We start from the raw sequence: 19,681 nt of genomic DNA on the forward strand, positions 1-19,681 counted from the left end.
GCAAGTGCCGCTGTGACTTGGGCTTGAACGAGAGCCTCTAGCTGGGCTTGTGTCATGTTGATTCTTCCAGACATGATCTTCATTGTAACAAGTAGCATAGGTAAGAATGGTTCGCGAATAGGGCGATGACAGAAAAGTGTAAGCACATAGGGATTCTCATGCTATAATATCATGTATATCTAAACGTGATGCGAGCAAAGTTCTAAGCAGTTCTAGCAAACAGGTAATAAACGTAAACCTTATTACCTAGGATGTCGAGTCTTGCACGTGGAGCGAAGCGTCGTTGTGGATCGTTGAGAGCACTGTTCTGGTTATAGTCCGGTTTTAATAAAAACGTTTTCCCATATTAAAACCAAGTTCTCTATAACCAATGGCTCTGATACCAATCTGTCACACCCCCAAAATCCACCCGCGGAGTACCACCGCTTGGGAGCGTGACTTGACCAGGATCAAGCCATCAATCATATCAAACATAGCATTTAATAATAAAAGTAATCAATGTAAATCATCATGACATGAATTGATGTTCCAAAACCAAACATCGTTTAAATAGCGGAAGCATAGTATGTAATCTCAAAATAATTATAAGTTCGAATAACGTTCATGAATCCAGATCCCACAACGACCTGCTCCTCCTTGTGCAAGCTCCGTAATGTACCTATGGTCCTGCAAGGCATGCAGCAAATAATCAACAAACTAGTTGAGCGAGTTCACAGAAAGTAAGTTCATAATATAGTGCATAAGTATAGCTAGTGGGGGCTTCCCATACTAGTGTGTACTAAAGGTGGGGGCTTCCCAAACCTTGTGTTCATAATACTGGTGGGGGTTTCCCATGTTTATCCTGGCTAATAAGGGCTTCTCATTAACGGTACTTACTAGACTAACTTCCGACCATGTGTTCTTCTTTACCGAGAACAGGAAAACGTACAGGGTCACGTAGGCTTTACGTGACGTGCCCTTCCTCGAGGACAGTGGTACGCGTGGGGGCTACGTAGGCTTTACGCAGCGTGGCCTTCCGACCTGGAAGCCAGTGGATGGTATTGGGTTACGTAGGCTTTACGTAACGTGTCCTCCCGACCCGGGAGACAAATGGCAAACATACTGGGTTACGTAGGCTTTACGTAACGTGTCCTGACTAACCTGAGGACGATGGTCTATAGTCTAGAGAATGCGTAAGTACGAGTAACTCTTTTAACAATAACATATCCAACCCAATTCCCAACCCGGGAATCCCATGCCTTGGCTGTGTGAACTCACCTTGGTTTGCTCGGCAGATACACAAAGAGTATAGTAGCAAGTAATGGTCAATCACGTCCTATCATGGTGTTTATACAAGTTAGGTTCGGTTCATGTAAAGCACGTATGGTTACACAGAGTTAACAATTTGCAGCATACAAAGTTCATGGCCCATACAAATCAATTAAATCATGCGAGTGACATTTCGTGCGGATGGTGAATCGTGCGGGTGGCAATTGGTCCGTCCGGATGGACGATCCGTGCGAGTGACAATTCATCCGGGTGACAGTTCGTGCGGTTGGCAACTGGTCCGGGTGGCATTTCGTGCGGGCAGTCAGTCCGTCCGGATTGGACAATCCGTGCGGGTGTCAATCCGCCCGGTTCAACATTCCGTCCGGATGGACAGTTCGTGCAAGTGGCAATCCGTGCGGACTGTCAGCTCGTGCGGATGACATTGTGTAGTCCGTGCGATCGGATGAGTGACCGGACCAGCTTGTGTGTGTGGGTACCTTGTGCGAACAGATTACTTGGTGCAATTGATTCAAAAATCCGAATATCAGGCAAGTTGGTTACGACTAGATCATGTTTTCCAATTTTACCTCAATCAAATAACATAATTTCCAACAAATCAGCTAACACCAACAAGATCAACAAGCATGATTCACACGTTTTTATCAAGAACCCTAATACGATCATTATGAACAATAATAACACTTAATCATATTATGATCCGATTTCATGAACATTAAAATTCGAATTGCATAACATCACAGCCAATCAACAAGACATTATCATTAAACCTCATCAACAACAAACCCGATTATATAACCTGTCCGACCGATTAACAAGCATGTCCGGCCGATCGAACAAATCTCAATCAAATAACATACAATTATCTAAACATATAACTAATCAATAATTTAACAAACATCGATTCCTATCCATCAAACATATCCGGTCGATCAGTCTAACATGTTCGACCGATTCAACAACACATTCGGCCGATTAACACACCAATTTGTAACATTGGACATGTAATCATTTAATCAGGTAAAGCAATTCAATTTAAACACTAACCGATCGGTCGAGGGTAATCCAAATCGGAATCGATTTCCGGTTGCTTGTGCCGTCCGGTTATGCGTGAGAAAGAGAGAGATGTTTTTGCTAGGGTTTTGTGTGTTGTGAGTTTTGGTAACAAATGAGAACAAGCAAGTCCCTAAAGTGTTTAATTTGGTGCGCATAAGGGAGTGGGCCGGCCCATCCGCTTGGGCTGCCCTTGGGCCGTGTGTGTTGTGCGATTCGATTTCATTAACAAACAAACACATTAAATACGCAATACACGTAGCACATAATAACATAACATTCATTTAAATCAAAGCTCGTAATCATAACACGTTCACATACGTTACACAAGGTAGGTCTAAAGTCCGAGTTGTCACATTTTTCTCCATGTTTCTGGGCGATTTCTGGGTTCCGAAGTAGTCCTGATCAGACCCATTTGAAGCTTAAAGATCGAGTAGAAGCATAACCAATCCAACCCATCAATTCCTTGCTTGTTTATGGTTTGATTCCTTGTTCTTAAACATGTATTCTGATCATTTTGCAAGCTATGAGCTGATGTTAGTTTATGTTTAATATAGTTTATGTAATAATAGTTATAAACTTGTTTCTTGAATGAACTTTATGTTGTAATCTTGTTTGTATGATACTTTAGTACTTTTTCATGTTTGAATCTTCATGATTATATAATGAACGTTTCATTGATGTTGAGTTCCTGATTATGTTTGATTAGTTTGGATAATGAATCCATGGTTAGGGGATGGTAACTATTTCTTGATTAATCACTTGTTTGTAAACTTGTTTACACCATGAAACTCGAGAGGGGTATTGGTTTTATCCAAGATATATCTTATTTTGATTAGGAATGCTTTCTTGCACGTAAGGGTTCTAACGAATTATATGGTGTTGATTACATGTTCTTGCACGCGGTTTATGATCCTTGTTTAGTAGTTTTGGTCTGAAATTGCTGACATGGTAGATTTGTGTTCAAGACTTGTAAAGGTGAAATATGTTGTTATATGATCTACTTAAATGCTTATCCTCGTGGCTGTATTGTGACCATCGGTATTGCTTTCTTTGATAAGTGAGGTTAGAAAACTCCTAGCGGATGACTAATCTATCATTAAAGGTTCACATGAATGAATATCACTAGCTCGCTAAAGAATGATTTAGGTGGTTAACATGTGTTTATCGTGTTAACTTTCCGAAGAAGCATCATGTTAGAAAACTCCTAGCTGATGACTAACTGTCTTGAAATTGGAAAATTGGAAAATTGATTAAGTGCTTTTGTGGCATATTTGATAGATAACATGTTTAGGTTGTTTGTGAAACAAGATAATGGTATATTTATGTTTTAGTTGTAATTTAGATAACTTAGTTAAACAATCATTCACTTATCTTTTTATCTGGTAATCTAATGATAAAGATTTAGTACATTATAACGCCCGTGTTCCATGGATCGATATCGGGCTCTTACCAATACTTTGCTGCATATATGACGGGATACACTTGTCCTTTGTTGTGTGTGTTTTAATGTTAAGGTATAAACCATTTTTTATAAATATAAAACGCACTTCGTTGGGCGCGTGAAGATACTGTAAATAAATGTATCTAACCGCCCACGTCAAGTTTTTGGCGCCGTTGCCGGGGACCACGGCGAAATTAATGGAACAATCCGAGTCATTATTCTACCGGTGTACAAACTGTCAATAACTGTTAATATCTGTAAATTTTTGTATTTATTTATTTTCTTTTACCTAACTGTTTAACTAACTTTTGTTTTCCTTAATTTACTAACTTGTAATTTACTAACTTTTGACTAACTTTTCTTTTCTGTTTTACTAACCACTAACCAACTAACTTTACTAACTCACTGACTTACTAACTTTTTATTTATTGTTCAACTAACATTTTATTTATTTATTTATTTACTTAATTCAGTTATGTGTTCGGAATCGAACCGTGTACTGGCAAGTATTTAATTCAGTATTTTAATTTCAGTAATTTCATTTATGTACTTCATTCATTTATTTATTTCAGTTCAGTATTTCTAATTCAGTATTTTATTTATTAAAGTTCAGTTATTTTACTTATTTATTTATTTCTGTCCGTTTAAATTTCTGATCATTCATTTAATTATTGTACTCATTTGTTTATTTGTCTACTTCATAAAAATAAAATATAACTTTCTGATAAAACCATCATATTTTCTGATAAATTCCAATGACTTTATCCGATTTTCTGATGGATTCTGATAAACCCATTAGATGTTCTAAAAACAATAGTTTTCAATTCTGATGAATTTACCAGATTTTCTGGTGATTCTGATGGATTTATCAGGAATTCTGATGGAACGAAAATTTCATCAGATCTTATCAGAATTTTATTAGATATATCAGATTTTCTGATATATATATATATATATATATAAAAGAGCTCTCGGATGTAAATATGTAAATAAGCCAGTAAATATTTGTTTAAATTTGTTCAATAATAATCTGTATATATATTATGTATACTAGATATTAGTATTGTCATTTTTATTTATTTCATACATATATATTATGTTCTTTTTTCTGTATAATGCGTTCTTTTTTATGTGCAGGCTAATGTCCACGCCCCCTGCACCCGCTAACGCTGAGCTAGCCAACGAACCAGAAAATAACTTAAGAAGAAGTAGGCGGCTTCGCGAGAGATCACTTGTTGTTGCACAAAGGATTGCGGCCGCAATCGACGAACCAGTGATACTTTCTGATAGCGAGAGTTCAGAGGACGACACAGGAAGCATTATGGCAGAAGACGACCAGCCTCTGAATGAGACCGGCCGTCCAGGAGGAGAGGGCTTGCTACCGAGCATTGCCCGACCTACTATAGCAGCACCGTGTTTTGAAATTAAATCTACTATTATTAACATGTTGCAAAATTCTGTGCAGTTTGATGGGAAGGATCACGAAGATCCAGGTCGGCACATCGCATCATTTCTCGAGGTGTGCTCGACTTTCAAAATTAGAGACGTTTCTGAAGACGCAATCCGTTTGCGACTCTTTCCATTTTCTTTATGAGACAAAGCACGATCTTGGCTTTTGTCACTTCCAGCAGGTTCCATCACGACTTGGAACGAGATGGCCGACCTTTTTATGCAAAAATATTTCCCGCCGGAAAAGACAGCTAAGCTTAAGAACCGTATCATGACATTCAAACAGGACGAAGGAGAATCTCTACATGCAGCTTGGGAGAGGTTCAAAGATCTTCTAATCGATGTTCCACATCATGGGTTTTCCAAAAGGCAACTTGTGTTGAACTTCTACCAAGGACTCAACTACAACTCACAAGAACGTTTAGATGTATATGCAGGAGGCGATCTTGGAACAAAAACACCCAATGAAGCCTACGCAATCATAGAGAAAGCTACCTTGAAGTCAAGTTCTCGTCACGGTGGAGTGCGAAACAAAGCATCATCTATTCCTGGAGTTCATCAAGTGGATACGTATACGGCTCTAGCAGCACAAATTGGAGCTTTGGCAGCAAGATTTGATCAAGCTCAGAACGTTTCGCAGGTACAATCATCATGTGGGCTGTGTGGAGTGTCACACGAGCCAGGTACATGTGAGCAAGGTGTTATGTTTACAGGCCACGAAGAGGTGGACTATTTGGGCAATCGAATTAGGCCCCAAAATAACCCCTATAGCAACACGTACAATCTGGGTTGGAGGAATCATCCAAACTTTGGGTGGAAAGCTAATTCCAATAACCAAAACCCACTCGGATACGCTCAGCGCGCTCCCGCACCACAACAGTCTCAGGGGCAATCCTTTCAGCCCAATGGGCAATCTTTTCAGCCATCAGGGCAAACTTTTCAACCACGTTACAATAATAGGTTCAGGAAGCACTTCCCAGCCTCAAACCTCTCAAACCAACTCAAAACTAGAAGAGATGATGGCGCAGCTGTTAAACAACTCCAACAATGCCAATCAAATGTCTGAAAAGCGATACAAGCAGCATGAGGAGCGTTTCATGGCTCAGGAAGGGAAGATGCGGAGCCAGAAGGCTTCAATTCAAACCATTGAGAATCAAGTCGGCCAATTGGCCAAAATGTTATCTGAAAGACCACAAGGTAGTCTTCCAGGTAACACTGAACAAAACCCAAAAGGGCACGTTAATGCAGTAATGACGAGGAGTGGTAAAACCACGGGACCCGACAAATCAGACTCACCACCGATCGCTGATACGGTCCAAACTGACGCTTCAGACGAGGTGTACGCTAGGTGAGTCCCAGCAAGTACAGCACAGTTTCAGGAGCCAGTTAAAGATTTCATTCCTCCTGTCCCATAGCCAAGCAGACTGAAGAAGCAAAACAACGATGAACAACATGGTAAGTTTTTAGAGATGTTTAAACAATTACCCATAAACATACCATTTGTTGAGGCGTTGACTCAAATGCCTAAATACGCAAGGTTCTTAAAAGACATCCTCACAAACAAGCAAAAGCTCGAAAGCTTGTCTTGTGTGTTGATGAATGAAAACTGTTCAGCCCTTCTCCAAAACCGTCTACCTGAAAAGATGGGAGATCCGGGCAGTTTTACAATTCCCTGTCTCATTGGCAGCATGTCTGTCAGTCACGCATTAGCCGATTTAGGAGCTAGCATAAACTTTATGCCGTATAAGGTCTTTGCTAAATTAGATCTGGGTGAACCTTCACCCGCTAGAATGAGCATTCGACTTGCTGATCGTTCGATAAAATATCCGCGTGGGTTCGTTGAAAACATGCTTGTTAAAATCGATAAATTTGTTTTTCCCGTGGATTTTGTTATTTTAGACGTGGACGAAGACTCAAAAGTGCCATTAATACTAGGGCGCCCGTTCCTCAATATTGCGAGTGTAACGCTCTGCGTTTTTGATCTTTCTATTTATAGCTTTATGGGTTGTACCTTCTAATTTCAGTCAGTTGTACTCTCATTGTATCCTATTTATTCCCAAAGTGTACTTCGAGACTTGAATCATAATGAAAAATGCATTGTTTTGATCATATACTTGTTTAAATTCTATGTATGATAAAACACTTGAAAGCACGTTAAACTATGTCAAACACGTAAAAACAATTGAAAGATATCCTAATCTCAGTCCTTGAATCAAGCGTTGTCAAGAGATTACCCTAAACCATACAAAAATCAGGAATTAGTACGCTAATTCGGTTAAAACAAATAGATATAAAAGTTATTAATTAATATTCTAAATTAATAAAGTTAAATAAATAAAATTATTAATAAATAAATTATAAAAGTTTAAATAATAAAAAGTTTTTTTTTACGAAATTAAAAAGGTTAACCTTGTTAGTTAAAAAAGGTTAACTAAGTTAGTGGAAATTAACATTTTTTATTAACAAAGTTAATGATTATATATGTTTGGTTAAGTTAAAGTTAATATATTAACCATGTTAATTAAGGCAGTTAGCTCAGTTAGTCATTTAATAAACCACAGGGACCAAAACTGTAAAATTGTAACAAAAATAGGCAAAAGGGGGTCTCCTGGGTGAGAACCGGCCCTTGTGCGGTTCGAACCCGGGTACTTCACTTCACACACACGCACACTAACCAGACGGGCTACCGTCATCGCTGGTTATAAACCACATCGTTTAATTCTTAAACACAACTCCGAGTTTCTTTTTTTAAACATTTTACCGCCCAAACAACTTGACAGAAATCAACCTTTGACCTTGCCATTTGTGATCGGTCAAAGTCTCTGTAATTCCGAATCCCTCCTTAAATATTTGATACCAATCATTCCTTGTTTCCTTTTGAAAACCGAATACGCGATTTCCTTAATACTCGAGAATTTACCATATTTCGCCATCAATCACCTCCGGTTTCCATATCGGCACGTAATCACTGTAAGTTTCCAAAACCCGCAACTCCATCGAACCCCTATAAATACCGAGCCCCTGTCACCACCCTCTCGACACCCACTCCCTCTCACAACCACTGGCCGCCGGAGAAGAACTGCCACCGGAGCCACCGTCGCCGCCGGAGAAGACAACCGATAGCCGGAATCGTTTTCCGTTCGTGGTTGAACGCAGAAGGTGACTGCCTCGTCCCTTATCTTCATTCCGGTAATCTCATCTCCTCCTCCGATTTCTTTTTTGTCCGTCTTATACACGTATATATATGTATACATATAACTGATATTAGTGTTAATATTATTATTAATAAAAAGAAATCGGTATTATAAATAATATATTATATATAACAAATAGAAAATAATACTGATATTATTAAATATAACAGATATTATCATTTATTATTAATGTTATTATTATTAGAATTATATAAAAGAAAACCGGTTATATATAATTATTGATATTATTACTAAATATAAATTCAGTATTTTTGATAATATTATTAAAACTAATCAGATTTATTAGAATTAACCTATGTAATTATTATTAATAATAATCAGAAATTATTATTAATATTTCAATCAGAATTTATATTATTATTATTTTTAAAAGATCTCATTGTTTTTAAATCAGAATTTTTATGATTAATCAGAATTATTACTATTCTTACTATTATTATTAATTTTATTATTATTGTTATTACCATTATTACAACAAGTAATATTATTTAACAAAATAATATTCTAAACGTTGTTATTAATTCCCATTAAATTCCCAGTATCATATTAATCTTTTTACCAACATTAATTAACGAATTCCCAATCACAATAGGGTAAATCTCTTGCGCTCGTTTACAATCCTCTTGGGTAATCTCTACGCTTTATTCTCTTTCCAAGAAACGCAACGCAATCTAAGGTGAGTATACTCGATCCCATTTTTATTTTTATCACTTTTGGGTGCAACATGTATTCTATACAAAAACACGCAACGTTTGAATCTTGTTTTTTATCACACTCTATCCACATTTAAACATGAAACAATTTGATGCTTGTTAATCTCTTATGCTATGCAAGTTGAACGTGTTAATCTCAATGCCCTTGAGTCTTGGGGTATTGCGATGTTGAACGATATTTGAACGATATTTGAACGATATTTGAACGATGTTGAACGATGTTGAACGATGTTGAACGATGTTGAACGATATTGAACGGTGTTGAACGATATTGAATGGCAAAGTAGTAACTTGTATCATTGTATTCATGTTGGATATGAGCACGTTAAACATTTTATTCTATTATGCTACATACCAAACTTGTATACTCGCCAACATTTTTGTTGATTGTACTTTAATACATGTTGCAGGTTGATAGATGAAGAATTCAAGAATCAAGTTAGGGTGGACTAGAAACTCACCTAGGAAATAAACTATGGTTGAAAGATGATTTATGTTTTAATCATGTTGAAACAATGTATTGTTCTTTAGTTTTAATAAAATGATTTAATCTATATTGTCACAATTAGTGTTATGTTGTTTTGAGCAATTTGTTCGTCTCATCCCGATGTTTCCGCCATCGGTTGGGGTGTGACAGATTGGTATCAGAGCCATAACTATAGGGAATTAGGTAGGATTGCCTTAGTTTTCCCTAGTCTATAGTAGGAGTACTCTGATACCAGATTGGTGTCAGATCCATAACTATAGGGAATTAGGAATGCCTTGCCTAGTCTATAGTTTAAGAGCTTATTCACTATGTGTTGCTTAAAACAACTTCCTTTCTATCTTCTTTGCTTCCCTCTACTTTCTTGGACTCTTAATATACATGCCTTTCCTAAGGCTAACACAATACACTTGGAGGCTTTGAAGACACTCATGTAACACAATCGAAACGATTCATCAAAATAGGGGTGATTCCCACATTTGGTGATGACTTTCACTCAGCTATACCTTGAATTTTGCACGAAATATACCCTCAAGTTAGGAGTGATATCCAAATCTTGAAGGGGAATTTCCTGTTCATACTCTAGTGGACCCTTATCTTTTGATAAGTACCAACCACGTTAGGGTACGATGTTATCAAGTTAGAGGTGAAACTCGCATCTTGTTTAACTAGTCCCACTCCTCGATTTTCGCTCTCGCCAAAGTTTCGATTTCCCAATCAATTAAGGACGTGTAGTAACTGGAAGGACAAATATCGTTAGTCGCTCCTCGATGAGAGTATTTGTCTATTAGGCCAAAGCACGTTTCCTTAATTCGAGAAGGACTTCGATTTACTTTGGAAGTGTCGTATGTTACGTTCCGTGACAATCCATGTTTTACGATAAATCTCTTTTATGTTATCTCAATTTCTATGTGTTTTACATTGAGCGTTATCTTCATTTCAAGCTAGGAAGTCACAACTCACACTATTGTCGCAATCTAAAACAATTAATGTTACTCTCTCGTGAACAAATTAAATTTATTATGCTTTCATCATACATGTTACTATACGTGAAAAAAAATTCATTCATGTTATACTATGTGAAACACAATGTGAAACAAGGTGCTACATGTTAGATGCATTAAACAATTTTTCTCAAATAATCATTATGATCAAAGTCTCATTCTCAATTCATTTTGAATTCATAGATGTCTTCATCTCGCCAACTTTCCAGCTCGTCCAGAAAGTCAAGGGTCAGCTCTCAAAAGAAGATGATGGCATTTATGGCCAAGCAGTTCGCTCGTCTTATCCCCAAAGTTGTGACTGAGATCCAAGCTTCCAACACCCCAAACTCTTCCATTGACTCAAAAGCTGCCCATCCTAAGCCCATTGCCTTCAACTACAAACATTTCGCCTCTTGCCACCCTAAGCCCTTCACTGGTAAAGAGGGTGTGACAGCTATGTTCGAATGGTTCGACAGCATAGAGGTCACATTTATCAACAGTGAATGTCCTGATGAGCTCAAGACACGTAGTGCTACTGGTGTCTTTCAAGCAAGAGCCCTAGAGTGGTGGACGAATGAAAGGAACATTCGTTCAAACGAATTGGCATATGCGTTGTCATGGGAAGAATTGAAGCAACTCATGATGGAGGAATTCTGCCCTCCTCATGAACAACAGAAGCTTGAGGAAGAGTTTTGGGCCCTCAAGCAAGTTGGAGACGATAACCTCGCGTATACCACCCGTTTCAAGCAGCTGAGCTTTATTGTACCCCACCTGGTTCTCACTGTTGATCGTATGATCAAAAAGTATATCCACGGTTTACCCCTACCATGAGAGACACGATCGAGGCAGCCCAGCTCGACAACATCGAGGCTGTCTATCGACTCGCAGCTAGCCTGAACAACAATCGCGTTCGTGATAAACAAATTGCAACACCTACCGGCTCCTCTAAGATAGCCAACCAAATCGTCCAACAATCAAGTGGTGGCGAGGGTAAGAAACGCAAGTTTCAAGACCCTGGCTGCAATGCGGTTGTACCTGCTGCTAACCCAAACCCTGTTACACCAGAGAACACGAGTAAACCATACACTGGAATTCATCCCAAATGTACCACCTGCAACCGTCATCACCCTACCAACTCGAATTGCCGCCATTGCACTATATGTAACCGTTTTGGCCACGATACCGCTTATTGTCTCACTAACCCTGCAAACAAAGTTAGAGCCTGTTTTAAGTGTGGAGACACAACCCACCTTCGCCACTGTCCTCTATGGAATCAAGAACGGCAACCAGCACCAAAAGGTCCAACGTTGTCAAGAGATTACCCTAAACCATACAAAAATCAGGAATTAGTACGCTAATTCGGTTAAAACAAATAGATATAAAAGTTATTAATTAATATTCTAAATTAATAAAGTTAAATAAATAAAATTATTAATAAATAAATTATAAAAGTTTAAATAATAAAAAGTTTTTTTTTACGAAATTAAAAAGGTTAACCTTGTTAGTTAAAAAAGGTTAACTAAGTTAGTGGAAATTAACTTTTTTTATTAACAAAGTTAATGATTATATATGTTTGGTTAAGTTAAAGTTAATATATTAACCATGTTAATTAAGGCAGTTAGCTCAGTTAGTCATTTAATAAACCACAGGGACCAAAACTGTAAAATTGTAACAAAAATAGGCAAAAGGGGGTCTCCTGGGTGAGAACCGACCCTTGTGCGGTTCGAACCCGGGTACTTCACTTCACACACACGCACACTAACCAAACGGGCTACTGTCATCGCTGGTTATAAACCACATCGTTTAATTCTTAAACACAACTCCGAGTTTCTTTTTTTAAACATTTTACCGCCCAAACAACTTGACAGAAATCAACCTTTGACCTTGCCATTTGTGATCGGTCAAAGTCTCTGTAATTCCGAATCCCTCCTTAAATATTTGATACCAATCATTCCTTGTTTCCTTTTGAAAACCGAATACGCGATTTCCTTAATACTCGAGAATTTACCATATTTCGCCATCAATCACCTCCGGTTTCCATATCGGCACGCAATCACTGTAAGTTTCCAAAACCCGCAACTCCATCGAACCCCTATAAATACCGAGCCCCTGTCACCACCCTCTCGACACCCACTCCCTCTCACAACCACTGGCCGCCGGAGAAGAACTGCCACCGGAGCCACCGTCGCCGCCGGAGAAGACAACCGATAGCCGGAATCGTTTTCCGTTCGTGGTTGAACGCAGAAGGTGACTACCTCGTCCCTTATCTTCATTCCGGTAATCTCATCTCCTACTCCGATTTCTTTTTTGTCCGTCTTATACACGTATATATATGTATACATATAACTGATATTAGTGTTAATATTATTATTAATAAAAAGAAATCGGTATTATAAATAATATATTATATATAACAAATAGAAAATAATACTGATATTATTAAATATAACAGATATTATCATTTATTATTAATGTTATTATTATTAGAATTATATAAAAGAAAACCGGTTATATATAATTATTGATATTATTACTGAATATAAATTCAGTATTTTTGATAATATTATTAAAACTAATCAGATTTATTAGAATTAACCTATGTAATTATTATTAATAATAATCAGAAATTATTATTAATATTTCAATCAGAATTTATATTATTATTATTTTTAAAAGATCTCATTGTTTTTAAATCAGAATTTTTATGATTAATCAGAATTATTACTATTCTTACTATTATTATTAATTTTATTATTATTGTTATTACCATTATTACAACAAGTAATATTATTTAACAAAATAATATTCTAAACGTTGTTATTAATTCCCATTAAATTCCCAGTATCATATTAATCTTTTTACCAACATTAATTAACGAATTCCCAATCACAATAGGGTAAATCTCTTGCGCTCGTTTACAATCCTCTTGGGTAATCTCTACGCTTTATTCTCTTTCCAAGAAACGCAACGCAATCTAAGGTGAGTATACTCGATCCCATTTTTATTTTTATCACTTTTGGGTGCAACATGTATTCTATACAAAAACACGCAACGTTTGAATCTTGTTTTTATCACACTCTATCCACATTTAAACATGAAACAATTTGATGCTTGTTAATCTCTTATGCTATGCAAGTTGAACGTGTTAATCTCAATGCCCTTGAGTCTTGGGGTATTGCGATGTTGAACGATATTTGAACGATATTTGAACGATGTTGAACGATGTTGAACGATGTTGAACGATGTTGAACGATGTTGAACGATATTGAACGATGTTGAACGATATTGAATGGCAAAGTAGTAACTTGTATCATTGTATTCATGTTGGATATGAGCACGTTAAACATTTTATTCTATTATGCTACATACCAAACTTGTATACTCGCCAACATTTTTGTTGATTGTACTTTAATACATGTTGCAGGTTGATAGATGAAGAATTCAAGAATCAAGTTAGGGTGGACTAGAAACTCACCTAGGAAATAAACTATGGTTGAAAGATGATTTATGTTTTAATCATGTTGAAACAATGTATTGTTCTTTAGTTTTAATAAAATGATTTAATCTATATTGTCACAATTAGTGTTATGTTGTTTTGAGCAATTTGTTCGTCTCATCCCGATGTTTCCGCCATCGGTTGGGGTGTGACAGATTGGTATCAGAGCCATAACTATAGGGAATTAGGTAGGATTGCCTTAGTTTTCCCTAGTCTATAGTAGGAGTACTCTGATACCAGATTGGTGTCAGATCCATAACTATAGGGAATTAGGAATGCCTTGCCTAGTCTATAGTTTAAGAGCTTATTCACTATGTGTTGCTTAAAACAACTTCCTTTCTATCTTCTTTGCTTCCCTCTACTTTCTTGGACTCTTAATATACATGCCTTTCCTAAGGCTAACACAATACACTTGGAGGCTTTGAAGACACTCATGTAACACAATCGAAACGATTCATCAAAATAGGGGTGACTCCCACATTTGGTGATGACTTTCACTCAGCTATACCTTGAATTTTGCACGAAATCTACCCTCAAGTTAGGAGTGATATCCAAATCTTGAAGGGGAATTTCCTGTTCATACTCTAGTGGACCCTTATCTTTTGATAAGTACCAACCACGTTAGGGTACGATGTTATCAAGTTAGAGGTGAAACTCGCATCTTGTTTAACTAGTCCCACTCCTCGATTTTCGCTCTCGCCAAAGTTTCGATTTCCCAATCAATTAAGGACGTGTAGTAACTGGAAGGACAAATATCGTTAGTCGCTCCTCGATGAGAGTATTTGTCTATTAGGCCAAAGCACGTTTCCTTAATTCGAGAAGGACTTCGATTTACTTTGGAAGTGTCGTATGTTACGTTCCGTGACAATCCATGTTTTACGATAAATCTCTTTTATGTTATCTCAATTTCTATGTGTTTTACATTGAGCGTTATCTTCATTTCAAGCTAGGAAGTCACAACTCACACTATTGTCGCAATCTAAAACAATTAATGTTACTCTCTCGTGAACAAATTAAATTTATTATGCTTTCATCATACATGTTACTATACGTGAAAAAAAATTCATTCATGTTATACTATGTGAAACACAATGTGAAACAAGGTGCTACATGTTAGATGCATTAAACAATTTTTCTCAAATAATCATTATGATCAAAGTCTCATTCTCAATTCATTTTGAATTCATAGATGTCTTCATCTCGCCAACTTTCCAGCTCGTCCAGAAAGTCAAGGGTCAGCTCTCAAAAGAAGATGATGGCATTTATGGCCAAGCAGTTCGCTCGTCTTATCCCCAAAGTTGTGACTGAGATCCAAGCTTCCAACACCCCAAACTCTTCCATTGACTCAAAAGCTGCCCATCCTAAGCCCATTGCCTTCAACTACAAACATTTCGCCTCTTGCCACCCTAAGCCCTTCACTGGTAAAGAGGGTGTGACAGCTATGTTCGAATGGTTCGACAGCATAGAGGTCACATTTATCAACAGTGAATGTCCTGATGAGCTCAAGACACGTAGTGCTACTGGTGTCTTTCAAGCAAGAGCCCTAGAGTGGTGGACGAATGAAAGGAACATTCGTTCAAACGAATTGGCATATGCGTTGTCATGGGAAGAATTGAAGCAACTCATGATGGAGGAATTCTGCCCTCCTCATGAACAACAGAAGCTTGAGGAAGAGTTTTGGGCCCTCAAGCAAGTTGGAGACGATAACCTCGCGTATACCACCCGTTTCAAGCAGCTGAGCTTTATTGTACCCCACCTGGTTCTCACTGTTGATCGTATGATCAAAAAGTATATCCACGGTTTACCCCTACCATGAGAGACACGATCGAGGCAGTCCAGCTCGACAACATCGAGGCTGTCTATCGACTCGCAGCTAGCCTGAACAACAATCGCGTTCGTGATAAACAAATTGCAACACCTACCGGCTCCTCTAAGATAGCCAACCAAATCGTCCAACAATCAAGTGGTGGCGAGGGTAAGAAACGCAAGTTTCAAGACCCTGGCTGCAATGCGGTTGTACCTGCTGCTAACCCAAACCCTGTTACACCAGAGAACACGAGTAAACCATACACTGGAATTCATCCCAAATGTACCACCTGCAACCGTCATCACCCTACCAACTCGAATTGCCGCCATTGCACTATATGTAACCGTTTTGGCCACGATACCGCTTATTGTCTCACTAACCCTGCAAACAAAGTTAGAGCCTGTTTTAAGTGTGGAGACACAACCCACCTTCGCCACTGTCCTCTATGGAATCAAGAACGGCAACCAGCACCAAAAGGTCCAGCTCTCAATGCCAACCAAGCTCAAGATGCCAACACCTAATGGTAAAATCGTCACAATCAGCGTTGTTCCTCAACACTCATGTTTCACTGAGCAACCATCATTTCGTTTCCCCTTCGTTCAGCCTTCCTCTTAAAGATTTCGAGGACGAAATCTCCTAAATTAGGGAAGACTGTAACGCTCTGCGTTTTTGATCTTTCTATTTATAGCTTTATGGGTTGTACCTTCTAATTTCAGTCAGTTGTACTCTCATTGTATCCTATTTATTCCCAAATTGTACTTCGAGACTTGAATCATAATGAAAAATGCATTGTTTTGATCATATACTTGTTTAAATTCTATGTATGATAAAACACTTGAAAGCACGTTAAACTATACCAAACACGTAAAAACAATTGAAAGATATCCTAATCTCAGTCCTTGAATCAAGCGTTGTCAAGAGATTACCCTAAACCATACAAAAATCAGGAATTAGTACGCTAATTCAGTTAAAACAAATAGATATAAAAGTTATTAATTAATATTCTAAATTAATAAAGTTAAATAAATAAAATTATTAATAAATAAATTATAAAAGTTTAAATAACAAAAAGTTTTTTTTTTACGAAATTAAAAAGGTTAACCTTGTTAGTTAAAAAGGTTAACTAAGTTAGTGGAAATTAACATTTTTTATTAACAAAGTTAATGATTATATATGTTTGGTTAAGTTAAAGTTAATATATTAACCATGTTAATTAAGGGAGTTAGCTCAGTTAGTCATTTAATAAACCACAGGGACCAAAACTGTAAAATTGTAACAAAAATAGGCAAAAGGGGGTCTCCTGGGTGAGAACCGACCCTTGTGCGGTTCGAACCCGGGTACTTCACTTCACACACACGCACACTAACCAAACGGGCTACCGTCATCGCTGGTTATAAACCACATCGTTTAATTCTTAAACACAACTCCAAGTTTCTTTTTTTAAACATTTTACCGCCCAAACAACTTGACAGAAATCAACCTTTGACCTTGCCATTTGTGATCGGTCAAAGTCTCTGTAATTCCGAATCCCTCCTTAAATATTTGATACCAATCATTCCTTGTTTCCTTTTGAAAGCCGAATACGCGATTTCCTTAATACTCGAGAATTTACCATATTTCGCCATCAATCACCTCCGGTTTCCATATCGGCACGCAATCACTGTAAGTTTCCAAAACCCGCAACTCCATCGAACCCCTATAAATACCGAGCCCCTGTCACCACCCTCTCGACACCCACTCCCTCTCACAACCACTGGCCGCCGGAGAAGAACTGCCACCGGAGCCACCGTCGCCGCCGGAGAAGACAACCGACAGCCGGAATCGTTTTCCGTTCGTGGTTGAACGCAGAAGGTGACTGCCTCGTCCCTTATCTTCATTCCGGTAATCTCATCTCCTCCTCCGATTTCTTTTTTGTCCGTCTTATACACGTATATATATGTATACATATAATTGATATTAGTGTTAATATTATTATTAATAAAAAGAAATCGGTATTATAAATAATATATTATATATAACAAACAGAAAATAATACTGATATTATTAAATATAACAGATATTATCATTTATTATTAATGTTATTATTATTAGAATTATATAAAAGAAAACCGGTTATATATAATTATTGATATTATTACTGAATATAAATTCAGTATTTTTGATAATATTATTAAAACTAATCAGATTTATTAGAATTAACCTATGTAATTATTATTAATAATAATTAGAAATTATTATTAATATTTCAATCAGAATTTATATTATTATTATTTTTAAAAGATCTCATTGTTTTTAAATCAGAATTTTTATGATTAATCAGAATTATTACTATTCTTACTATTATTATTAATTTTATTATTATTGTTATTACCATTATTACAACAAGTAATATTATTTAACAAAATAATATTCTAAACGTTGTTATTAATTCCCATTAAATTCCCAGTATCATATTAATCTTTTTACCAACATTAATTAACGAATTCCCAATCACAATAGGGTAAATCTCTTGCGCTCGTTTACAATCCTCTTGGGTAATCTCTACGCTTTATTCTCTTTCCAAGAAACGCAACGCAATCTAAGGTGAGTATACTCGATCCCATTTTTATTTTTATCACTTTTGGGTGCAACATGTATTCTATACAAAAACACGCAACGTTTGAATCTTGTTTTTATCACACTCTATCCACATTTAAACATGAAACAATTTGATGCTTGTTAATCTCTTATGCTATGCAAGTTGAACGTGTTAATCTCAATGCCCTTGAGTCTTGGGGTATTGCGATGTTGAACGATATTTGAACGATATTTGAACGATATTTGAACGATGTTGAACGATGTTGAACGATGTTGAACGATGTTGAACGATATTGAATGGCAAAGTAGTAACTTGTATCATTGTATTCATGTTGGATATGAGCACGTTAAACATTTTATTCTATTATGCTACATACCAAACTTGTATACTCGCCAACGTTTTTGTTGATTGTACTTTAATACATGTTGCAGGTTGATAGATGAAGAATTCAAGAATCAAGTTAGGGTGGACTAGAAACTCACCTAGGAAATAAACTATGGTTGAAAGATGATTTATGTTTTAATCATGTTGAAACAATGTATTGTTCTTTAGTTTTAATAAAATGATTTAATCTATATTGTCACAATTAGTATTATGTTGTTTTGAGCAATTTGTTCGTCTCATCCCGATGTTTCTGCCATCGGTTGGGGTGTGACAGCGAGAACGATTGTTGATGTGGCAGCTGGCCAAATCACGCCCCGAGTAAATGACGAGCACATGACTTTTGATATTAAAAGATCAATGCAACATCCGCAAAGTCACGATTACATGCTTTACTATGTTGACTTGTCGACACTTGTGTAAGCTCTCATTTCAAAGGCACGATTGAAGAAATTGACATGGACACGCCTCTTTTGTGTGAGAACCTAAACGACATTTCACAGGAGCAGCCAATCTGCCAAATCGATGAAGATGGTTCCCAAAGTCCAGATCAATTTGTGGAGATTGACCGTGAAGTTGAAGATAAATCCAAACCATCGGTTGAAGACCCACCGTCGTTAGAATTAAAAGAACTCCCACCGCATCTTGAATATGCATTTCTAGACGAGGAGTGTCACTTACCAGTCATCATTTCAGCATCTTTAGAAAAAGAAGAAAAGAGACAACTTCTCAAAATTCTAAAGCTCCATAAAAAGCCATGGCGTGGAAGATTATGGATAAAAAAGGCATCAATCCTTCTTTTTGTACGCATA

The 19,681-nt window shown here is 37.1% G+C and overlaps 2 protein-coding genes and 1 non-coding gene across 3 annotated transcripts; 2 read left to right on the top strand and 1 right to left on the bottom strand.

Moving 5' to 3' along the window:
• Positions 1 to 5,417: 5,417 nt before the first annotated feature.
• Positions 5,418 to 6,564, top strand: LOC110945104. Its single transcript, XM_022186741.1, has 2 exons — positions 5,418 to 5,895; positions 6,173 to 6,564. Exons 1-2 carry the CDS (start codon positions 5,418 to 5,420, stop codon positions 6,562 to 6,564), a joined length of 870 nt encoding a protein of 289 aa, XP_022042433.1.
• Positions 5,466 to 5,572, bottom strand: LOC118480023. The gene has a single exon (XR_004861664.1). It is a non-coding gene; the product is annotated as a small nucleolar RNA R71 (small nucleolar RNA).
• Positions 6,565 to 6,732: 168 nt separating the features above from the next.
• LOC110945102 lies at positions 6,733 to 7,230 on the top strand. Its single transcript, XM_022186740.1, has one exon. The coding sequence runs from the start codon at positions 6,733 to 6,735 to the stop codon at positions 7,228 to 7,230; it is 498 nt and encodes a 165-aa protein (XP_022042432.1).
• Positions 7,231 to 19,681: the final 12,451 nt, after the last annotated feature.

Source organism: Helianthus annuus, chromosome 6 (genome assembly GCF_002127325.2).
Source record: "Helianthus annuus cultivar XRQ/B chromosome 6, HanXRQr2.0-SUNRISE, whole genome shotgun sequence".
Classification (NCBI taxonomy): Eukaryota; Viridiplantae; Streptophyta; class Magnoliopsida; order Asterales; family Asteraceae; genus Helianthus; species Helianthus annuus.

What these genes read in the sequence shown, in the direction of transcription:
- LOC110945104 (XM_022186741.1), top strand. Translation starts at nt 5,418, where the DNA reads ATGGCCGACCTTTTTATGCAAAAATATTTCCCGCCGGAAAAGACAGCT. An exon ending in TGGAGTGTCACACGAGCCAG is followed by an intron (nt 5,896 to 6,172) that starts GTACATGTGAGC and finishes TTACAATAATAG; the next exon opens with GTTCAGGAAGCACTTCCCAG.
- LOC110945102 (XM_022186740.1), top strand. Translation starts at nt 6,733, where the DNA reads ATGCCTAAATACGCAAGGTTCTTAAAAGACATCCTCACAAACAAGCAA.